At 61.6% G+C, this 21,873-nt stretch overlaps 1 protein-coding gene across 1 annotated transcript; it reads left to right on the forward strand.

Annotated features, from left to right (window-relative positions):
* Positions 1-708: 708 nt before the first annotated feature.
* GTPBP1 (GTP binding protein 1) lies at positions 709-21,598 on the forward strand. Its single transcript, XM_056137389.1, has 12 exons — positions 709-938; positions 3,153-3,264; positions 10,617-10,797; positions 11,264-11,612; positions 16,947-17,070; positions 17,698-17,812; positions 18,916-19,060; positions 19,148-19,330; positions 19,413-19,548; positions 20,099-20,277; positions 20,592-20,792; positions 21,440-21,598. The coding sequence occupies exons 1-12, from the start codon at positions 744-746 to the stop codon at positions 21,530-21,532; spliced, it is 2,013 nt and encodes a 670-aa protein (XP_055993364.1). The 5' UTR covers positions 709-743; the 3' UTR covers positions 21,533-21,598.
* Positions 21,599-21,873: the final 275 nt, after the last annotated feature.

Raw genomic sequence — 21,873 nt, forward strand, 5'->3', positions numbered from 1 at the left:
TTCTGTTGATGCAATTGCCCTGGCCGCCGAGGCCGTGAATGGGGAGCCCGACCTAAGGTCAGCGTTTTTGCTAATTGCCTCGCTCTGGCTTGCTCTAGTATTCCAGGCATCGATCCTACTATTGAAACAGTCTGGAGACTGCCAGCACGTGGGGCCTCGCTCTCGCAGCCACTGACGGCGGCCCAGAGTCACAACATCGAGTGGGAGGCGCCTGGCCTCGTTTACTATCGGGGCGACGCGGCCGAGGCGCGGGACTGCTCGGGCGACGAGATTGGACTTCGCCCCAGTCCATCAGCCCGAGGCTCTCCCGCCGATTGTTTTGCAGAGCTAATGTGCAAAGCCCAGCGCCGCCTCCGGACAGCGCCGGAGCCAGGGACCCGAGGCGGGTGCACGGCGGCTCCCTCTCCTCATTGGACGGCGGCTGCCGTCAATCACAACCCCGGCTCGGTTCCCGTTGACGCGGAGGCTCGGAGGCAGGTAAGAGTGGACCCGGTGCTGCCCCCTCCCGAGCGGCGAGCCGGACGCGTGACGGGCCCCAGACATTTGTTGTTTGGGGGAGGGTTGGGCCTCGTTAATTATTCATGAGGCGGCCGCAGCGCCGCGCCGCGATTGGCGCGGGGGGCCGGGGCGCCGGGGCCCGGCGGGGGCGGGGCCGCGCATAAATTATGCAGATGAGCGCGCCGGGCGGGCGGGGCGGGGCGGGGGGGGGGAGGCCGGCTCGGAATTAGCCTAAGTTATTAAAGATGGCGGCGGAGCGGTGTCGCTCCCCGATGGACGCGCCGGTCCCGGCCTCGATGTTCGCCCCCGAGCCCAGCTCCCCGGGGGCGGCCCGGGCCGCGGCGGCCGCCGCCCGCCTCCACGGCGGCGGCTTCGACTCGGACTGCAGCGAGGACGGCGAGGCGCTCAACGGCGAGCCGGAGCTGGACCTCACCAGCAAGGTAGGCCCGGGCGCGGGCGGCGGCGGCGGCGGCGGCGCCGAGGGGGCAGCGGGCGGCGGGGGGCGGGGGACGGGGGGGCGGGGGCGTCTCCGGGGCAACGGCGCGCGCGGGCCCGGCGGGCAGCCCCCCCCTCTAGCCACCGCGCCGAGCCAGCCCGCCCGGCCTCCCCGCGCGCGGGGGTCCCGACCCCCCGGGCTCCGCCACGTGGATGCGGGGGGCTGAACGGGGTGGGGGGCGAAGCGCGGGGCCCGTGGGGCTGATGGGGGTGGGGGGGACGGCGGGCGCGCGCGTCCCTGCCCGGCGTGGCGAAAGGAAACAGAAAGTCGAGTTGCCCCGGAGGGCGGGGAGCTGCCGCCCGGGGACCCAACCGAAAGATGGGTTCCGACCCACCCGGGAGCGGAACCGGCCCGTGGGCGAGGGGGGACCGCCGGGGAGGGGGGCGATCCGGGAGGCGAGCGAGGCCCCGGGCCGCCCCACCTGCTCCGCACCTGGAGCAGGTGCTCGCGCCGGAGAGGAGGCCGGCTTGGGCTCGGTGACCTTGGCAAAGTTTCGGAGCCTCGGGGTGGGGGGTCCCTGGCGGCGTCCCCCCGCCCCCCGTGAAGCCCACGCGCTCACCGCCCCGAGGAGTGCGTGGATTCTGGAGCGCCGCCGGGAAACTCACCGAGCGCGCCGCGCAACCGAGCGGCCGGCGTTCACCCGGGCTGCTGCGGCGCCAACAGCTGCCCCCGGAGGCGCCCGGGCCGGCCGACAACCCTCCCGCGCTGCTGTTGGACACTCCGAGCCTGGACTCCAGGGGCTCTGGACAAACAGCGCCGTGACTTTTCACCGGCCACAGCGGCATCAGCGCGTGAAACCTGGCCCCAGCTGGAGTGAAGTTGGCCCTGCAGTGAAGCCACCCCCCCTCCCCCTTCTCCCCTTGGTCCTGTGATGTCAGCTGCTCTGCTCCCTCTAGTCTCCCCTTAAAAGCACTTAAGAGTGCTTGTCACAGCAGCCCGGAGAGGTCCCGCTAGTGGCAGGGGGCGGATGGTCAGGGCAAGCGGGAGGCAATGGTCTCTCAGGATAGGATGCAGGTGCCACCCCCCCCCCCCCAGCACCCAGGTTACAGGGACAGTCTCTGATGAGTCAGTCCAGGAAACTGTCAGACCTGCGCTGGAACCCAAAGCACACCAGCTGGACAGCAGGACCTGGGCAAGGTGCTTAAGGAACCTGCAGGCAAGGTGGTACCTTGCAGGGTGGGTTCCCAGGCAGCCGGGTCCTGGCCAGTTTATCTAGTGCTCCAGCAGGGGACTTGTTACTCCCTGTCTGTATCCAAGGGGACGCCCGCTGCTTTTAAATCGGAAAGCTCTCTGTCAGTATCGATGGTTCTGGAAAGACGGACTGACAGTGTGCTGGGACAGCGGGCATGGGTTGAAGACATTGAGTGCTGAGAAACAGATGAGCCGCTGGAGGTGAATCCACTTGCTCGGGTTCAGCAGGGGGGCTTCCACCGGGATCAGTGCCGGCAGAGAAACGGTGAATGGACTGTGGTGGCTGGCTTCCTCCATGGCTTTTCTTGGGAGCAAGAGAAGTGTGACACCCACTTGGTGAGCTGTAGACTCAGACAGCTGTTTGACATGGTAGCTTTTGACACCTGCACAGCGCTGACCTGTCCATTTTTGTGGATTGGAAGACTGAGGGTCTGCTGACTTTCTTTGCCCAGGGCCACAGCGCTTGGTTAGGGATGGATTCTGACCAGAGATGCAGTTAATGCTGTAATGTCATTGGCAGAAGTTTGCAAGAGGCTGATGTTGTACCCCATCTTGGTGGTGTCTGGGGGGTGGGGGTTGTCCAGCCAGGAAGATGAGATGCAGCAGTTTTCACTGTCAATTCTGAGGCCTTTATTGTGGGCACCAGTGGTCTGGGGTGGTGAGATTGCTGACCTGTGGTGTCCAGATGTGAGCTCAGGAGGAGGGGAAGCCCTCCCTTAGTTTCTCCCCAGCGCCTGAGGGAAGCTGCAGGAGGCAGGTGTGTCCCCCACCACCACCACCACCACCGCCCTCCCGGCAGCGCGCTGTTGCTTCTCGGACACTCGCACTTGGCCAGGTCACTCCCGGCGGGCCTGAGGGCTCAGGCGCTGGGTAGCTGTTGAGAGTAGGCGGCGGGGTCGGGCGCGGAGGTGCTTTGGCTGTGGCGCTTTTCCCGGAGTCGTCCTAAGGCTCTCGGTTTCTCTTCTAGCTGGTTCTAGTGAGCCCTTCGTCAGAGCAGTATGACAGCCTGCTGCGGCAGATGTGGGAGAGGATGGACGAGGGCTGCGGAGAGACCATATATGTCATTGGGCAGGGATCAGGTGAGCAGTTTTCCTTTCACTTTATTTCTGCACTCGCGTCCCGAGCGCCTTGCCCCTCCCTCCCCAACTTCTCCTGTCCACACGTTTGAGCAGCAGCCGCGGAGCTGTGTCCGCAGGGCTGTCTGGGGGAAAATATAAAGTCTCTCTCTCTCTCACACACACACACACACAGCTGTGGAGCTGTGTCTGCAGAGCTGTCTGGGGGAAAGTATAAAGTCTCACACACACACACGCACGCACACACGCTCCATCTGGGGAAAAGTATAAAATCACACACACACACTGTCTGGGGAAAGAATAAAGTCACACACACAGCCACACATACACACAGCCGCGGAACTGTGTCCGCAGAGCTGTCTGGGGGAAAGTATAAAGTCTCACATACACACACACACACACACACACACACACACACACACACACGCCCCATGAGCCTCCCCAGGGTCCCTGGCCGTTTCTCCGAAACTTCCTTCCTACCCCCACTGCCCCGATTGCATAAAGGGAAGTGAGGTCCAGAGCTGGGACATGTCACTGAGCAAGTCCCGGCCAGCTCCTGAAAGAAGCTGACCCCGGCAGCTCTCGGTCTCCGCCATCTCTTTCCCACCAGGCTTCCAACCCGGGCCATAGCCTGGAGGTTAGTAAGCGAAGGATGCCCAGAGGCCCTCTCCAGCCTGGCCACCCTGCCCAGACCACACTGGTCACTCAGTGTGGAGAGCGGTGGCCACAGAGGGCCTCTTCTTCCCTTGGGAGATCCCCTCGGACGCATAGGCGTGTCCCTGTCTGGAAGGGACTGGCCCTTGTCCTCTGGCCTGCCGGCTTCATTGTCAGGGCAAGGCGCGGCTGCCGCTGACACAATCCGGGTTAGAACTTGAACTTTCCACCCCTGGCCAGTCCCAACGTAGTCCCAACGTAGTCCCTCGGTGTCCAGCCTGCACCCTGGCCCTCACTTCCCTCTGACACTGTCTTTGCCAGAAGGGCAGCGGGCTTGTCAATTGCTTCTGTCCCAGAATTTGTCCTTGTCATCTTTGCAGGAAGTCTGGGTGGGCTTCGATGCATCATTTTGAAGAAATGGTTCTTTCTGCCGAATGTCACCCTTGTAAGGCTGGTGATCAGTCATTCTTCTGTAGTTTTGAGTTTCAGCAAAGAAATGTCAAAAACCTTCTTTAACTCTGATACATATCTAGTAAGTGTCTTCTCGGGACTGGATACTTGCTACCTTTTTTCTCAGGGCTAACTCCTGATTCTGCTCAGGGATCTCTTCTGCCAGTGCCGGAGGGGCCATATGGGGTGCTGCCAATTGACCCTGCTTCAGCCAAGTGCGGGGCACCTCGCCCTCCCGCCAGGGATCTCTCCAGCCGCAGGACTTGATACTGTTGCAGAGCGCTTGGATACTTCAAGTCTAGTCTCACAGGCAGAAACACAGAGACACAAATAGTCTCAGTAGCCAAAAATATGGGGAAAGCTGCGGGAGTGACAAAAGGTTGATTAGGAAGGGTGTCACTTGAGTCGCTATTGTGCCCTGCTCTGAAGTGTTTTCTCTATCTGCCCTTCCGTCTCTCCAGTTTCAGGCCCTTATCGGCGACAGAAGGCATGCTTAGGGAGATAGCAGGCTGGGAAGGTGCATGCTAAGGAGAGCCGGGAGCCAGGCACTGCCCAGAGCTACAGAGATAGGGAGGGCAGGACGGTGAGCCCCTCTGTGGCCCCTCGGCCCTGTCTGGCCTGCTCGAAGACCAGGGGCAGTGGCCATCAGCTCACCCTTGAATTTCAGCACCCACATCTCGGTCAAGTTTAACAAGTGTTCCTAACTTGGTTTTTTTCCAAGACCAAGATTTTTAAGAACCTGCCCCTCCCCTCCCCCCCCCCCCCACACGCACACATGCACGTACGTTTGCCTTGAGGTTTTTTTTTCTTTCTTTTTTTTTTTTCTTTTTGGGTCACACCCAGCGATGCACAGGAGTTACTCCTGGTTCATGCACTCAGGAATTACTCCTGACGGTGCTCAGGGGACCCTAAGGGATGCTGGGAATCGAACCCGGGTCGGCTGCGCGCAAGGTTAAACGCCCTACCTGCTGTGCTATTGCTCCAGCCCCTGCCTTGAGTTTTTTTGTTTTGTTTTGTTTTTATTTTTGTTGGGGCCATAGGTGGTGGTGCTCAGGGCTTTGTGCTCAGAGATCACTCTTGGCGGTACTCAGGGTATAAGGTGCTGGGGATTGAACCCCGGTTGGTCACATGCAAGGCAAACACCCCACCCACGTTATACTATCACTGCAGCCCTTGGGTTGGTTGTTTGTATATTGTTGTTGTTGTTATTCTTTTTTCTTTTTGGGTCACACCCAGTGGTGCACAGGGGTTGCTCCTGGTTCATGCACTCAGGAATTATTCCTGGCGGTGCTCGGGGGACCCTATGGGATGCTGGGAATCGAACCCGCGTCAGGCCGCATGCAAGGCAAACGCCCTACCCGCTGTGCTATTTCTCCAGCCCCGTATTTTTTTTTTTTTAAGTGAGTTTCATCATGCTTTGGCAAGTCAGCCGCCAATTAACCCTGCTGTGGCATTGCAGGAGAAGCTATTAAACACTGACACTCCCACACACCCAGCCCAGGCATCGTCCTTACCCACTGGGTGACACTAGATTCGGAGTGACTCCTTCCTGCTGGAATTCTTGAGCAGTAGAAGGAAATCCTAACTCGAGAGACGAGTTGAACCCGAGAGGCTTCCCCTGGACTGCTTCACCCACTTCCTGTTGGTGTGCTTCCCCTCTGTTTATCGCTCCCTTCATCTGTGAAATGGGCGTAGTGACCTCCATCTCCTCCCTGACTCAGTGTTTATTAGATAGATATTAAAGCATTCTAAGCAGTTCAAAGGAAATGTCTTCTTTATTTATTTATTTATTTTGGTGAGGTATGGGGGGCATACCCGGTGTTGCTCAGGGGTCCTTCCTGGCAGTGGTCGGGAGACCATCTGTGGTGCTGGAGATGGAACCTGGGTCAGCATGATGCGAGGCAGGCCTCCTACCCACCTTGTGCTGACCCCGTATGTCTCTTCTTTGGAGGGTGGGGCTGCTGCCAGGGACCAGACTCAGCCTCACACGTGCAAGGCAAGTGCTGTGCACAGCCGCCTCCGCATCCCCTCGGCAGACTTGTTTTTCCTTTTGCTTTTGGGCCATACTCAGCCGCACTCAGGGCATCCTCCTGACTCAGAGGTCAGGGGTCACTCCTGGTGGGGCCTACTGAGCCATATGGGCTGTCAGGGATTGAACCTGGGCCAGCCGCACCCTCCTGGCTGTGCCGTCTCGGTGGCCCCAGAGCTGTCTGTCTGACTTCCGTCTGTGTCTTCCGTCTGTCTGTCTTCGGGGCCACACCCAGCTTTGCCCCTCCTGGCTCAGGGATCACTCCCAGCTGGACTCAGGGGACTATATGTGGTGCCGGGGATGGAACCCAGATTGGCCCACATGTGAGGCAAGCACCCTGCTGGCTGTCCATATCCCAGGCCCCAGAACTGATCTTTTTGGTTTTGGACCACGCGTGGTGGTGCTCAGAGCTTATATCTGGTTCTGTGTTTAGAGATCACTCCTGGCGGGGCTCAGGGGACCATCTGGAGGGGCTGGAGTGATAGCACAGCAGGCAGGGCATTTGCCTTACACACGGCTGACCGGGCTCAAGTCCCAGCATCCCACATGGTCCCCTGAGCACCGTCAGGAATTTACCCCTGTGCATTGCTGGGTGTGACCCCAAAAGCAGAAAACAAAGGTGGGGGGAACCATCTGGAGTACAAGAGTCAAAGCTGAGTTGGCCACATGCAAGGCGAATGCCCTGCCCAGTGCCTCAGTCCCTGGCATTGATCCTTTAGAAGAAGGCCAACTGCTAGCCCCAGCCACAGAGACGGGCACTTCTGAGTCCCCACATGTTCCCGGGTCCTCAGGTGGGGCTATGCATTGACGCCCTCTCTTGGGTCAGTGAGGCGAGCGCTTGGCATAAAGTAGGCATTGTGTGAATCCTGTGATTCTGTTTTTTTTTTTTTATGAGCCAGGAATTGTTAACAGGGGCCACCCTGAAGGGGGCCACAGGGGCAAGGGAGGGGTGTAGTCCCATTGACTGGTTGTGGGGGGCAGAGGCCCTGAAGCCGTTGTGCCCTTGAGTGGATTCTAAAGGACAATGGCCATGTTCCAGGTGAACAGTGGCCCTGGTGTGGCAGAGAAAAGCCCACGCGCGGAGGCCTGCAGGCGTGGGTGGCATATTTGGGGGTGGAGAAGCTCTTTGGCACAGTGGGGTGCCAACTGAGGCTGGCAGTGTCTGGAGGGGAGGGCAGACAGGAAGGCAGAGTCTAGGTCCTTTGAGGCTCTTGAGTGTCCAGCTGAGTCCCCCCAGTCCGGTTTCCTTGGCGTTGGTGGCAGGAAGGGGACTTGGAGGGCGGGCGGGACGGACCCCGCGAGCGTGTGGGCCACTGGGCCCCAGGCCTCCGGACTGCCCCTTGTCTCCGTGTCCACTCCAGGGCAAGGGTCATGTGGGAGGCCGGGGCCAGGTGACATGGGCAGCTGCCCCCTGGCTCGGAACGGGGCCTGAAGGCGTTGCAGGAAGGGTTGACGTCAACGGCCGGGCAGTTTTCTCACCCCACTTTGAACCCTCTGAGATGAGGAAAGCTACCCCCCCAAAAAAAAAAACGAAAATGAGAGACAGACGAGGCTCTGCTGGGGCGCCCAGAGAGTGTTCGACATTGGTCCTTGTCCTCGGATGCTGCCACAGGGGCGATTTGCCTCCCAAACCCAGGCAGTCGTGGGGCTCAGGGAGGGGCTTACGGCTTCGTCGGGTCAGTGCCCCTGGCAGAGTGTGGGGGGCAGCGGCTGGGGGCATGGGAAGCCCCTGGCAGGGCCCAGTAGCTGCTCTCGAAGGTTTGGCTGAGAAATGACCGTGGTCCCGAGGTGGAGGGAGTGGACACGGGTTTGCTGCTGAGGGCCCATCCGCTTGAAGAAGGGCCGTGAGCAGGTTGGCGATGTTGGGGTGGTGGAAGAGGGGAGAAAGGCCCGCAGACGACTCACTCCCAGGAGGGGGCAGCGTGGGTCCCGCTGGGGAGAAATGGAGACGGGTTGGGCCATAGGGTCTTTTTTTTTTTTTTGCTTTTTGGGTCACACCGGGCAATGCATAGGGGTTACTCCTGGCTCTGCGCTCAGGAATCACCCCCGCGGTGCTCAGGGAACCATACGGGATGCTGGGAATCAAACCCGGGTCGGTTGCATGCAAGGCAAATGCCCTACCCGCTGTGTTATTGCTCCAGCCCCGGGCCATAGGGTCTTAGGCGGGACCCTCGGGGCCAGAGCCATAGTGTGGCGGGGAGGGCACTTGCCTTCATGCGGCCGATTAGGGTTCGAGCCCCTGTGCCCTCCAGAAGTGATCCCTGAGCAGAGCTGGGAGTGAGCTCGGAGCACCACCCGTTGTGGCCCAGAAACCATTTAAAAAATCAAAAAGAGGAACGCTTGCCCCCTTGCTCAAGGAAAGGGGCTCCGGGTGGGGAATTGGGAGCCCCGTGCGCGGTGCCTATTCCAAACGCCCGGGATCTCGTTACCTCCAGCCTGGGGGCTCTGCGGTGCCCACGCACAGGGCTGCCGTGAGGACTGACATGTTTCATTAATGCTGTTGATTTCTGCGCTGTGCTGATTTTTATTTTTATTGTTTGCTTTTTGGGTCACACCCGACAATGCTCAGGGTTATTCCTGGCTCTGCATTCAGGAGTTACTCCAGGCGGTGCTCAGGGGGACCCTATGGGATGCTGGGAATCAAACTCAGGTTGGCCGCACAAGGCAAACGCCCTCCCCGCTGTGCTATTGCTCCAGCCCCTTTTGCTGGTTTCTTAAAATCAATTAATTTTTCTTTTCTGTTGCACCAGGAATCAAACCTAGGTCCGGGCATGCTCTGCCCCCAGGCTGCAGCCTGGGCCTAGAAGGGGATTGGGGGGCGGGTTCTGCACATTCTGTGTTGGGGAGTAGTGGACGTGCCAGGCACTTGACAGTGACCCGGGTGCACTGGGGAGGTTTTTGTGGTTTTAACAGTGACCCAGGGCTGGACCATGGAGGATGGGGCAGAGTTCCGCAGGCCAACTGGGAGACTGAGAGACTTTTAGGGCGTGGGGGGAGCAGGGAGAGTTGGGCCCGAGGCAGACAAGGTGGGGCGGAAGCTGCTTCCCTCCCCAGGCCGAGGGCTGGGGCCGCTGTCAGGGGGCAACACCAGGGGGTGGGAGATTGCTGTGGCTGAGTGACGTGATGGCGGGCTGGGTTTGCTCTGCTCCCCGTCCTTTGAGAACCCCTTGAACTGTTTGGAGGGGGGAGGGACGACAGGACTGGAGCTAGAAGAGGTGGGGCGTGGCTGGGGACAGTGACCCTGGCCGGAAAGCGGCACCCTCAGGGCGGTGGGGCTGGAGGAGGGGAGAGACTGAGGGTGGGCCCCTGCCTCGCCCTTGGGCCTCCCTGGCTCCCCACCTCATCCTGCATTCAGACTCTTGCCAGCTCCTTCGCCGCACGGAGCCACCCCGTGCCAGGCCCCCAGTGCCCTCTGTCGCCTTCCTCCCCAGCTCCTGTGTGGATTAGGAGGATTGCTTTCAGGTCTCAGGTTTCTTGCTCAACTGCGCCCTTGATCCTGCCTGCCAGAGAACCGGCGTTTTCTTTCTTTTCTTTTCTTTTTTTTCTCTTCACTTTTTGGGTCACACCTGGCGATGCTCAGGGCTTACTCCTGGCTCTGCATGCAGGAATCACTCCTGGCGGTGCTCGGGGGACCCTATGGGATGCCGGGGATTGAACCCGGGTCGGCTGCGTGCAAGGCCAACGCCCTCCCCGCTCTGCTGTCGCTCCAGCCTCCCCTCCCCAGATCTTTCTGACCCGTGGGGTTATCCGAGCTCCCAACTCTCCCCCCCCAATCTCGCCCCCAGGGCTTCTCACTGTTGGTCCTGGATGCGTTCTGCTGTGTCTGCTGTCTGTCTGCTCTCTGCCCCATCTGTCCTGCCGCCCCCCATCTGCCACCCTCCCCAGCGTGCCCGGCTGGCGCCCGCTGTGCTCCCTGCCTTCCTCCTTTGCTTCTGCACCAGCCCACTCCTCCCTGGAGACCCTGCTTGAGGTCAGGCGCCGCTGAGCCGCCCCCAGAGTGAACTCCCTGCCGTCTGTCGCCGGGGCTGTGGGCTTCCCGGGGCCCCGTGTTGACGGTCCACGAGACGCCCACGAGACACTTGGTGATTGTCGTAGGAGGAGTAAGGAGGAGGCCGCGCACGGTGTCTGGGGACTCGGCGTGTGCGGAGAAGTGGGTGCTGCCCGCAGTGCACCTTGGCAGGGCCGCGCGACGGGTGGGCTGACGTCTGGGCTTTGTCACCAGATGGGACCGAGTACGGGCTGAGCGAAGCCGACATGGAGGCCTCCTACGCCACGGTGAAGAGCATGGCCGAGCAGATCGAGGCCGACGTCATCCTCCTGCGGGACCGGCAAGAAGCCGGGGGCCGCGTGCGGGACTACCTGGTCCGGAAGCGAGTGGGCGACAATGACTTCCTGGAGGTCAGGTGAGGAGGAGGGTCCCGGGGGCAGGGCTGGGGGGTCTCGGCCGCAGGGATTCCTGCTGGAGCCTCTGAGTGCGGCGCCTGGACATCACCCCTTGCCCACCCACCCTGCCCACGGCATGAGCGCCCCCTCCCCCCGACTGCAGGGCTCACCCCGAGAGCGAGCGGGGTCCCTGACACCGTGAGGCCATGAGGCGAGAAAACGGGGCTGGCTGGGAGCATCAAGTGCCGCTCTTGGCCGGGGGAGCCTTTGTGACAGCCTGGGTGCAGCTGGTGGGGGCCCAGGAGAAAGCCCCTGGGTCCCCACTCCCGCAGTCCCTTCTCCCCTCGCTGGGCACCCCTGGGGACATCTGCGACATGCCACTTCGGGAAAGGTGGGGCCGAGGGCGGGCGCAGGAAGCCGGGCACATGGTCCGAGGCCCTCTCTGCGCGCCCTCACGGCCCCGCGCGTGCATTCCCGTCCGCGCAGGGTGGCCGTGGTGGGCAACGTGGACGCCGGCAAGAGCACGCTCCTGGGTGTCCTGACGCACGGGGAGCTGGACAACGGCCGAGGCTTCGCCCGCCAGAAGCTCTTCCGCCACAAGCATGAGATCGAGTCGGGCCGCACGAGCAGCGTGGGCAACGACATCCTGGGCTTCGACAGCGAGGGCAACGTGGTCAACAAGCCCGACAGCCACGGCGGCAGCCTGGAGTGGACGAAGATCTGCGAGAAGTCCACCAAGGTCATCACCTTCATCGACCTGGCCGGCCACGAGAAGTACCTGAAGACCACCGTGTTCGGCATGACGGGCCACCTGCCCGACTTCTGCATGCTCATGGTGAGGGCAGGGGTGCGGGTGGGCGGCTGGGCCTTGCCCATCGGGTGCCGTTTATGGGCGTCCCTCGTGTTCGGGGCCCGATACTTTCAGAGCGTTTTCCGGGCGGCTCCCGGAGACTCACGCAGTCCACGGGGCCTGGGCCTGCTTGTGTGTTGGGGTGCAAACCTGCTACTAGGGGCGTTCCCAGCACTATGGGGTTTCCTCCTGGTGCCCTGGGGGACCATGTGGTGCTCGGAATGGAAGCTGGGCTCACACACTGGCCCCTGGGCAGCCAGGGAGTGCTCCTTCCACCCCCAACACAGACGTTTGTATCAAGTTTAGTCCTGCTGGTACTCGGGGGTCGTGTCATGCGGCGTAAGACGTCCCCATCGCTGGCCCCACTGGGGTCGGTCGCCAGCAGCGCTGAGGGGCCCGAGAGCCACCTGCATATTCTAGGTCTTAGCCTCAGTTCAGAGATGCTGAATGCCACCAGGGCCATACCCGGGGTGCCAGAGGTGACTCCCTGTGCTCCCGGCCCAGTGTTCCAGATCTCTGAGCTGTGCCATGGGCGCCCCAGGAATAGGGTTTGAAGAAGAATTGAGGCGGGAGAGTCTGGGCATCTCTGTTGGCTCATGTTTCCCAGCTGGCGTTTGCTCTTTGTCCCTGGGCAGAGGCGGCGCCCTGAGACCCCCAACCTCGCCCCAGTGGCGCTCGCTTTTGCCGTGGGCCCCTCTCAGAGCCCTCGCCGGCCCCCATCTCCTCCAGCTGCCTGTATCGACAAGGTTGGCAAACACCAGCGTCTGGTGCGCGCGCTTGAGCGAGTTCCCCACCACATCCTTCCCAGGCTGGAGGCAGAGACGAGCAGATGGACGAACACTTGGCCCCGGGAGCAGGCTCTGGGGATCCCAGCGCCGGTTCTTGGAGCCTCGCCGGGCCTTTCCCGGCTTTGCAGTGCTTCCCGGGGCAGCTCCAGAGGAGGCCCGGGAACTCGTGGGTTGGTGTTCAGGAGAGAGGGGCTAGAGGAATGGTGCAGGGGCTGGAGCAATAGCACAGCGGGGAGGGCATTTGCCTTGCACACGGCCGACCCCGGTTCGGTTCCCAGCATCCCATATGGTCCCCTGAGCACCGCCAGGAGTGATTCCTGAGTACAGAGCCAGGAGGAACCCCTGTGCATCGCTGGGTGTGACCCCCCAAAAAAATAGAGAATGGTTCAGGCTGACCCCCGTCCCGGCCCAGCACCACCTCTGAGCCTATTGATCGTGACCCCCAAGCACAGAGCCAGGGGGATCCCCTCTTCACACAGAGCATGGCCCAGAGACCAAAGTAATCTGTCAAAGGGCATGGAAACCAGTTTTTGCTTTTTGAATCCTTTTCATTAAGGCACCATGCAGTGTTCGACACTGTCCCTCCCTCCCTCCAGCCTGCCTCCAGCCAGGCACCTTTTTTGTTGTTGCTGTTTGTGTTGTGTTTTGGGTCCACACCCAGCTGTCAGTTCCGGTTGTCGAACCTGGGTCTGCCATGTGCAAGGCAAACGTCCTAGCCACTGTCCTATCTCTCTGGCCCCCATGGCAGGTACGTTTCTAAGTTTAGGCGTCGTGGTTTGGCTCTCGTGTTCCCCTTCTGGGTCTGGGGTTCAGGTATGTGGTTCTCCCGCACCCCTGCCTGCCCGTAACCTCCATCCCCTCACTAGAAACCAGTTTAGAAGGAGCTCAGTTCAGACAACAGAGCTCGTCGGCCAAGACTCGATTAAACGCCTCTACCCCAAACGAAGGGTTGTTTATGATCTCACTGTACACCACAACCCAAATATTAACAGCTTATGAAGAGAGCGGTGAGGTTTTCATTACTGTCCTGGGAAAAAAAATTTACGGCCTTCCAAACAGACCCTCGAGCTTAGCCAGGTCCTTCTGCAGGCTGGGAGAGCAGAAGCCGGTGTGGGCTGATAGGCAGGATGGGGGGAGGGAGGGGGCAGTAGGGGGGTCTTGCAGACGGAGGGGCCCAGCCTGTGTCTGGGGTGCGGCTTGCCTGAATCTGCCGATCCCATGGGAATGTCGGGCCCTCTGTGGCATTCTCTCCTTAGATTTGATGGTCAGTGGCACAGGCCTGGCACAGGAGAGAAAGGGCCCGAGGCCCTCAGCCAAGGCTCCCTTCCTCGTGGGATCGTTTTCTCGGGAGCCGACCTGTATTTCCGGTTTCTTGTGTTTCTGTGAGCTGTGCCTAGCCGAGGGGGTGGAAGAGCCGCGCACGGGTGCTGGGAAGTCACCGCTCAGGGTCCCACGGGGCGTCTCTGTGTGGGACTTGGCGGGGCCTGGCAGGAGCATCTGAAAGGAGAGTGTGTTTGTAGAAGGGGCGACTCTTTCCCCCAAGTACTTCAGCACAGCTCCTGAAGAAAGAACGCTCTCCCTCTCTCCCTGTTTATCTCTCCCTCCCCTTCTCCCTCTCTCCTTTTCTCTCCCTCTCTCCCTCTCCATCCCTCCCTCCCTCCCTTTTTCCCTCCCCCTCCCCCCTCCCCCCCCCCTCAGTGAAGCCAGGATGATAGCCAACCCCTTCCCCGTCACCCAAGGGCTACTCTGTATGTATCTGTCTCCACTCTGAGGTTCCCCGCGTCTGTTCTCTTGGGAGCCTGGTTGGGGCCACACCCGGCAGTGCTCAGGGCTTTCTCCTGGCTCTGTGCTCAGGGATGGTTCCTGATGGTGCTGGGGCGGGGCGGGGGTTGCCCTGTGGGGTGCCAGGGCTCGAAGCCAGGTCAGCGGCGTGCCCGGCGAGCACCTTGCCCGGTCCCCTCCCCGGCCCCTGCCCATGTGTCTTGCAGCTTTTTGAGAAAGGCCCAGTCGCCATTTTGGCGGTAGCGTGCCGTGCGCACCGTGGCATTTGCCTTTAAAGGCGCCTTGGCAGTGATCCCAGCCGCCTCTTTCTCCCTCTGCGGGGCACACCTGTGTGTGGGCCTGCTTTGTTTACCCTCTGCCGTGGCCTTTAAGCGTCTCGTCGGGAAAGGACTTGTAGGGGCACCGACAGCTGGCATTGCCCGGCACCCAATTCACGCGAGTGGCAGGGACAATCTTTGCCCTACGCTGTGACCTTGTATTTATTTATTTATTTATTTATGTATTTTTATTTCGCTTATTGATTTATTATTGAATATCCGGAGATAGATTGTTGCAAAGCTGTTCGTGGCCCGGTTTCAGTCCTACAATGAGCCAAAACCCGTCCCTCCGCCAGTGCCCATTTCCCACCACCACTGTCCTCCGTTTCCTTCCCTCCAAGGCCAAGGCCACCCCTCCCAGCCTGCCTCTATGGCAGGCGCTTTTTTTTTTTCTTTTTGGGTCACACCTGGCGATGCACAGGGGTTCCTCCTGGTTCTGCACTCAGGAATCACTCCTGGCAGTGCTCGGGGGACCCTATGGGATGCTGGGAACCAGGTGCAAGGCAGACGCCCTCCCCACTGCGCTGTCACTCCAGCCCCAATGGCAGGCACTTCCTGCAATACAGGTGCTAAGAGGTCTTCGTGTTTGTTCAGGGTGTTTAGTATTATCGGGACAGTAAGGCTGGAGTAGCTTTTTTAAGCGGGTGGCAGCTTTGGGGTGTGGATGTGACTGCCGAGGCTTCCCGAAGCACCGGGAGGTGGTGGTGGGGGCAGTAGCTCATCCCAACCCCAAGAAAAACTGGAGATTTCAGTCACAAAACCAACATACCTAATATTCAGCAGATTATATCCTGGTCAGGTCCATCCTGAGACGATGGCGTCCAGCCAGGGACATGGCGACGATTTTTGGATTGTGAAAGCCAGTGGTGGCAGCCTGTTCAGTGGGGGGCTGAACTGCCCCCTCCAGTTTCCCCCAGTCTGTTCAGCCTTGCACTGGTCTGAGATTGACTATGACTTTTCATCTCTCTTTTTTTTTCTTTTTGGGTCACACATCAGGGGTTATTCCTGGCTCTGCACTCAGGAATCACTCCTGGTGGTGCTTGGGGGACCATATGGGATGCCGGGGATCGAACCCAGGTCGGCCGCGTGCAAGGCAAACGCCCTTCCCGCTGTGCTATCGCTCTGGCCCCTCATCTCTTTCGAGATTTATTTATAGGTCTCTGAAGCAAGGCCAGTAGAAGAGCTTATACGGTGGCCCTGGAGTTGGCTCGTGGGGGTTGACTGGCAGTGCTTCTAGGAGTCTAAGGGAGTGGGGGGAGGTAGCCCACCCCAACCCCGAGAAACCCTGGAGAGTTCAGTCACCTGCTCAGATTTTCAGCAGATTATTTCTCGATGTCGGTCCTGAGATGGTGGAGTCTGTCCTGGGGCATGGCAGAGATTTTTGGATTGTGGGAACAAGCGGCTGCCAGGGCTCTGCTTGGGTGGGAACTGGGCTGACCCGCCCGCCTCTGACTTACTCTGGTCTTCTCGGCCTTGTGTGGGTCCAAGATTTACTACAGCTTTGATCTCTTTCAATATTTATTTATGTGTCTCTGAAGCAAGGCCGACGAATGAACTTGTATAACTGAGCTGGAAGTGGTTTGTGGGTGTGGCTCCCACACGCTTAACTTTTGGCCATTTTAATTTCTCGAAAACTTGGCCCTGATTTCTTGGGGTTTGGCCAGAGGCACTGCAGCACTTTTGACTCTAAAAGGAAGCCTGAAGGCACCGTCTGGCTGCTGATGCACTCACCCCATGGGGACAGGTCAACCTGCTGATGGCACTGCGCCCCACGTTTTATTTATTTTGGTTTCGGAGCTACACCTGGCGGTGCTCAGGGCCCTCTCCTGGCCCTGCACTTGGGTCATTCCTGGCCAGGCTCAGGGCATGTTGGGGGTGCTGGGGATTGATCTGGCCAGTGCCCTGCCCACTGTACCATCTCTCTCACCTGCACCAGGACATTTCTTTCCTGGGGGGCTGAGGGTTTGGGGGCCACACCCAGTCACATTCAGGGCTTCTTCATGGTTAGTGCTCAAGGGTCTATGTGTGGTGGCGAGGATTTGAGCCTGGGTCGCCATAAGCACAGCGAGTGCCTTACCCCTGTACCGTCTCTCTGGCCCACGCTAGGGTATTTCAGCCTCGAGTGCCCCTCTAAGCTGGAAACTCTTAGCCCCTCTGTTTTACGGAGGGCACCTGAGGCCTGGGGGCGTGGGACCGAGTCCGTTTTGGAAACTCCTGGCGGTGGTGGTTCTCTGCTGTCGGAGCTCGTCTTTCCACCGTTCCCAGCTCTCACCTTCGCCCGCCCCTGTTGTGGAAGGAGAGACTGGCGCTCCCCGTGCCCAGCTGCCCGGTGCCTGCCTGGCCCCTGTGCCCATGACCAGTTCCGGTGGGCCCCGGGGCCCTCCCAGCGGCGCTGCCCGTCTTGCTCCTGATGCCCGCTCTCTCTGCTGCAGGTCGGCAGCAATGCTGGCATCGTGGGGATGACCAAGGAGCACCTGGGCTTGGCGCTGGCGCTCAATGTGCCCGTGTTTGTGGTGGTCACCAAGATTGACATGTGTCCCGCCAACATCCTGCAGGGTGAGTGACGCCGCGGCCGCTGCAGGGCCCGTGCACACCTGGGCTCTGAGCCCTGACCGCTTGGAGTCCTCTGCTTCCTGCCCTGGCAGCCCAGGCCCGAGTGCAGCCCAGAGTCATGCCCTAACGTCTGCTCCTCTGCTCGCAAACTCAGGACCCTTCCGCACCCACGGCTCTCCCGGCGTCCCCAGGGAGCAGCGGGGGCCTCTCTAAGCTCGGCTCTAAATGGCCGTAGGTTCTTGTCTGGTTTGCATTTTTGGCCGCACCCAGTGGTGCTCGGGACTCACTCCTGATGGGGTACATATGGGGTGCCACATGCAAGGCAAGCACCGGAACCCCTGTGTTGTCATCGCTCTGGCTCATATCGGGCAGTATTTGGACTCAGGCCGTGACATGGGAGGGAGGGAATGGGGGTGTCTGTGGAAGGGGCCCCCAAGGGCCTCTGCAGTGTTGGTCTCCCGAAACCCTCCCAGCTGGTGTGTTTGTTCTCTGGGACAAGCCTCTTCCTTCTGGCCCCCGAGGCCTTGCCAGGGGTTCTGCAGCAGTGGCAGGTTCAGGCCCTACCCTCCGCCGCCGGTCCCACCCATGTCTCTCCGAGTGCTCACCCTTGACCCTGCGCCATCCCCCCAGAAACTCTGAAGCTGCTGCAGCGCCTGCTGAAGTCCCCGGGCTGCAGGAAGATCCCCGTGCTGGTGCAGAGCAAGGACGATGTCATTGTCACCGCCTCCAACTTCAGCTCCGAGAGGTACTTCGGGCCAGAGCCAGCCCAGCCTTCAGGGGGCGGGGGAGGAGAGGCAGGTCCACAGACAGCAGGCCCCGTAAGCCCTGGACCAGAAAATGCCAGCCTGTCCACCTGAGGCAAGGAGGTGTCCCCACCCGCGAGCTGACAGTGGCACCCCTTCCCCGGGGCTCATGTCCGCGTGGGACTGTTGGCGGGAGACATGCAGCCTTTGGGCAGCTGTCCTGCACGTCAAGGTGGATGTACTGTCACTTCTCCGAAACCCTCGCCTCACACCCATGCTGGCGTCTTGGCCCTGACGTAAGCCTTGAGGATAGATGCTTGTTGGCGTTTGTTCTGGCCTGCGCTCCCCAGGTGTCCCACGCTCGGGACCCCCGTTCCGGACTCAGGCTTCTTGGGAGGCGTCTGCCTGGGCGTCAGTCACACCTCCTGGCCAGCAGAGGGGGCACTTTGGGGCCAGGCCTGTGCTTGGAATCTATTTAGTGGATCACCTGCCCTGTGAGAAAATCAGACATGGGGGCTGGACCTCGTGCAGTCCCTGGACTTCGTGTCCCCTAGAGCTCATGAGGCCCCCGTTCTACTCTAGGCCCAGGCGGGCAGCCTCAGTGACCACATTATCCCCAGGCATGGGACCCGGGGCCCGCTGGACCCTCAGAATTTCATTGCTTTTGTCTTGGGGCCACACCCAGCAGCGCTGAGGGCTGACTCCGGGCTCTGATTCTGGGGTCGTTTCTGGAGTCTTCGGGGGACTATATGGGGTGCTGGGGATCGAACTCGGGTCATGTGCAAGGCCAGCACCTTACCCACTGGCCTGCCTCTCCAGCCCCTCAGATTTTAAATTTCAAAACCACACCATGTTGGGATAGGGCAGTAGCACAGCAGGTAGGGCATCTGCTTGGCCCACGGCTGACCCGGGTCCGATCCCCAGCACCCCACATGGTCCCCCCAGCCTGGCAGAAACGATCCCTGAGCACCATCGGGCGTGGTCCCCCAAGCCCAAAATCAATCCCCAAGTAAGGGGAGGTGGCCCTGGGCAGGCCCTGGAGGCGCGGGTCCCCAGCGCCCCTGAGCGCCTCCTTCCTGTCTCTTCGCCCCCCCTCCCCGCTTAGGATGTGCCCGATCTTCCAGATCTCCAACGTCACCGGCGAGAACCTGGACCTGCTCAAGATGTTCCTCAACCTGCTGTCACCACGCACCAGCTGCCGGGAGGAGGAGCCGGCCGAGTTCCAGATCGACGACACCTACTCTGTGCCGGTGAGGCCCACAGGGGCGGGGCGTCTGGCCGTCTGGCGGGTCGGCCGGCCCAGGGAGCACCTCTCACCAGCCGGGGTGTCTCCACAGGGCGTGGGCACCGTGGTGTCGGGGACCACCCTGCGCGGCCTGATCAAGCTGAACGACACGCTGCTGCTGGGCCCGGACCCCCTGGGCAACTTCCTGTCCATCGCCGTCAAGTCCATCCACCGCAAGCGCATGCCCGTGAAGGAGGTGCGCGGGGGCCAGACGGCCTCCTTCGCGCTGAAGAAGGTGAGCGGCCCGACCCCGCCCCGCCGGCCTCGCCTCGCCCTGGGCGCAGCCCCCCCGAACGCCGCCTCCCTCTGCCTTCCAGATCAAGCGCTCGTCCATCCGGAAGGGGATGGTCATGGTGTCCCCGCGCCTGAACCCCCAAGCGTCCTGGGAGTTCGAGGCCGAGATTCTCGTCCTGCATCACCCCACCACCATCAGCCCCCGTTACCAGGCCATGGGTAGGTGTGCGGGGTTGCCTGGGGCTCGATCTCCCGCTCATTCCCCACGCCTTGCCTGTGCCCGGGGGCCTGTCTGTGAGTCTGCCTGTGCCCAGGGGACTGTCTGTGAGTCTGCCTGTGCCCAGGGGACTGTCTGTGAGTCTGTCTGTGCCCAGGGGACTGTCTGTGAGTCTGTCTGTGCCCAGGGGACTGTCTATGAGTCTGTGTGTTCCCAGGGGACTGTCTGTGAGTCTGCCTGTGCCCAGGGGACTGTCTGTGAGTCTGTCTGTGCCCAGGGGCCTGTCTGTGAGTCTGTCTGTGCCCGGGGGCCTGTCTGTCTCTCTGTGCCCTGTCCAGATCTGTGCCTAGGAGCCCCAGCCCCGCCCTTCCATATACCCAGAAGTGCGGTGCCAGGGTGCGGGGGCAGCTGAAAGTGGCGCAGAGCCAGCCCACGGGAGCTCAGCCTGGGGCAGGAGCCAGCGGGGGCAGGGGGCTGCTCGGTCCTGCTTGCGTGTCCCCCAGCCGTGGTGGCCACGGCCACCACCCACCTGACGCCGGCTCCCTTGGGCAGTGCACTGCGGGAGCATCCGGCAGACGGCCACCATCCTGAGCATGGACAAGGACTGCCTGCGCACCGGCGACAAGGCCACCGTGCACTTCCGCTTCATCAAGACCCCCGAGTACCTGCACATCGACCAGCGGCTGGTGTTCCGGGAAGGCCGCACGAAGGCCGTGGGCACCATCACCAAGGCAGGCGCGGGCAAGGGAGGACCCCGGAGTGAGGGGCACGGGGCGGGGCTGAGGCACCACTGTAGCGCCCGCCTGCCGGGCTCCAGGCCATCAGGACCAGGCCAGGGGAGTGGGGGGCGCAGGGGGCAGAACCCCACAGAAGGCCTGTGGGGGACAGTGGGCCAGGCCCAGCACAGGGACCCGCCCCGCCCCTCCCCATCCCGTACCCCATCCCAGCCCCTCCCTCCCTGCCCCCCCCCCCCCCCCAGGTCCCAGCAGGCCAGGGAGCGGGAGGCCCGCAGCCCCCCTCAGCCTCATTTCCTTGGTCCCTGCAGCTCCTCCAAACCACCAACAACTCCCCGATGAACTCCAAGCCTCAGCAGATAAAAATGCAGTCGACGAAAAAGGGTCCCCTGACTAAACGAGAAGAGGGGGGCCCCTCCGGAGGGCTGGCAGGAGGGGCGCCCCCGCCGGGAGAAGACGCGAGCTCGCTCGGAGCTGCCCAGCCGTCCGCGCCCAGCGGCCTCCAGCCGCAGGTGAGCTGGGCCCCGGGCCCGAGGGGCAGGGGTGCCCGCGCCTGACCCAGGGCTCATCTCCTGCAGTTCTGCACTCTGAGGCCCTGGTTCTCACCAGCTCAGATCATTGGTGACCATCTGGGGTGTTTTTGTTGGCAGCGGTACTCGGGGCTCACTCCTGACTCTGTGCTGGGGCTCACTCTCAACTCTGTGCTCAGGGCTCACTCCTGGCAGGACTCAGGGACCCTCGGGCGCTGGGGGTGGAGCCCGCCAGGGGGAGGTAGCTTCCTGTCCATCTGCCCTCAGTGCTGTCCCGCCCCTCCCTGTTTGGTTCCGGTGAACTGGAGAAAGCCAGAAGGGCAGGAAGGGCTTGTAGCCACTGCGGCCGGAAGCCGGGAGGGAGGGGTGTGGGCTCAGCAGCTCCTACTCCCCTCCCCCGCCCCCTGCCTCCTGAGGGTCTCCTGGGGCTCTCCTGCCCCCACCCCGCCCTCGTGGGTCTCTGGCCTCCCTAAGGCTCTGCCCTGCCCAGTCTGTCCTCTCCTGCCTGTTCCCTGGAGACTGCCCAGGGCCTGTGGGCGCTGCTGGCTTCTCCCCTCCCCCATCCATGCTGCCCGTCGCGGTCCCTGTGTCCAGCGGCCACTCCAGTCACGCCTCTTCTTGCCTTTCAGCCCAAGCCCAGCAGTGGGGGCCGGCGCCGAGGGGGCCAGCGCCACAAGGTGAAGTCCCAGGGGGCCTGCGTGACTCCTGCCGGCGGCTGCTAGACCCCCGCAGCCCACCCGCCCCGGGGTCCTCGGCCCCGCGTCACTCCAGCAGGTGGGCAGTGCCCCTGCTCGCCCAGGAGACCGCGCCCCGCCCCGTTCTGGGGGGCTGTAATTTATAAGCTGAGGAGGGGGCCCACGCCCCGAGGGCTGACCGTCCCTGCCTCCCCCGCTCACAGTTTTGTATATATGGGCCCTTAGTTTTTATTCTTTTTATTATCTATTATCTGCCACCCTCGGCTGTCCTTCCGTGGGAGAGAGACCGGGAGAGTGAGGTCGTATGTGTGAGGTGCAGGGATGCCGCTGGCCAGGGCCTGGGCCTGGCTCCCCCAGTCCCTTTTGCG

Source organism: Sorex fumeus, unplaced genomic scaffold, assembly GCF_029834395.1.
Source record: "Sorex fumeus unplaced genomic scaffold, SorFum_2.1 ptg000125l, whole genome shotgun sequence".
NCBI classification, from domain to species: domain Eukaryota; kingdom Metazoa; phylum Chordata; class Mammalia; order Eulipotyphla; family Soricidae; genus Sorex; species Sorex fumeus.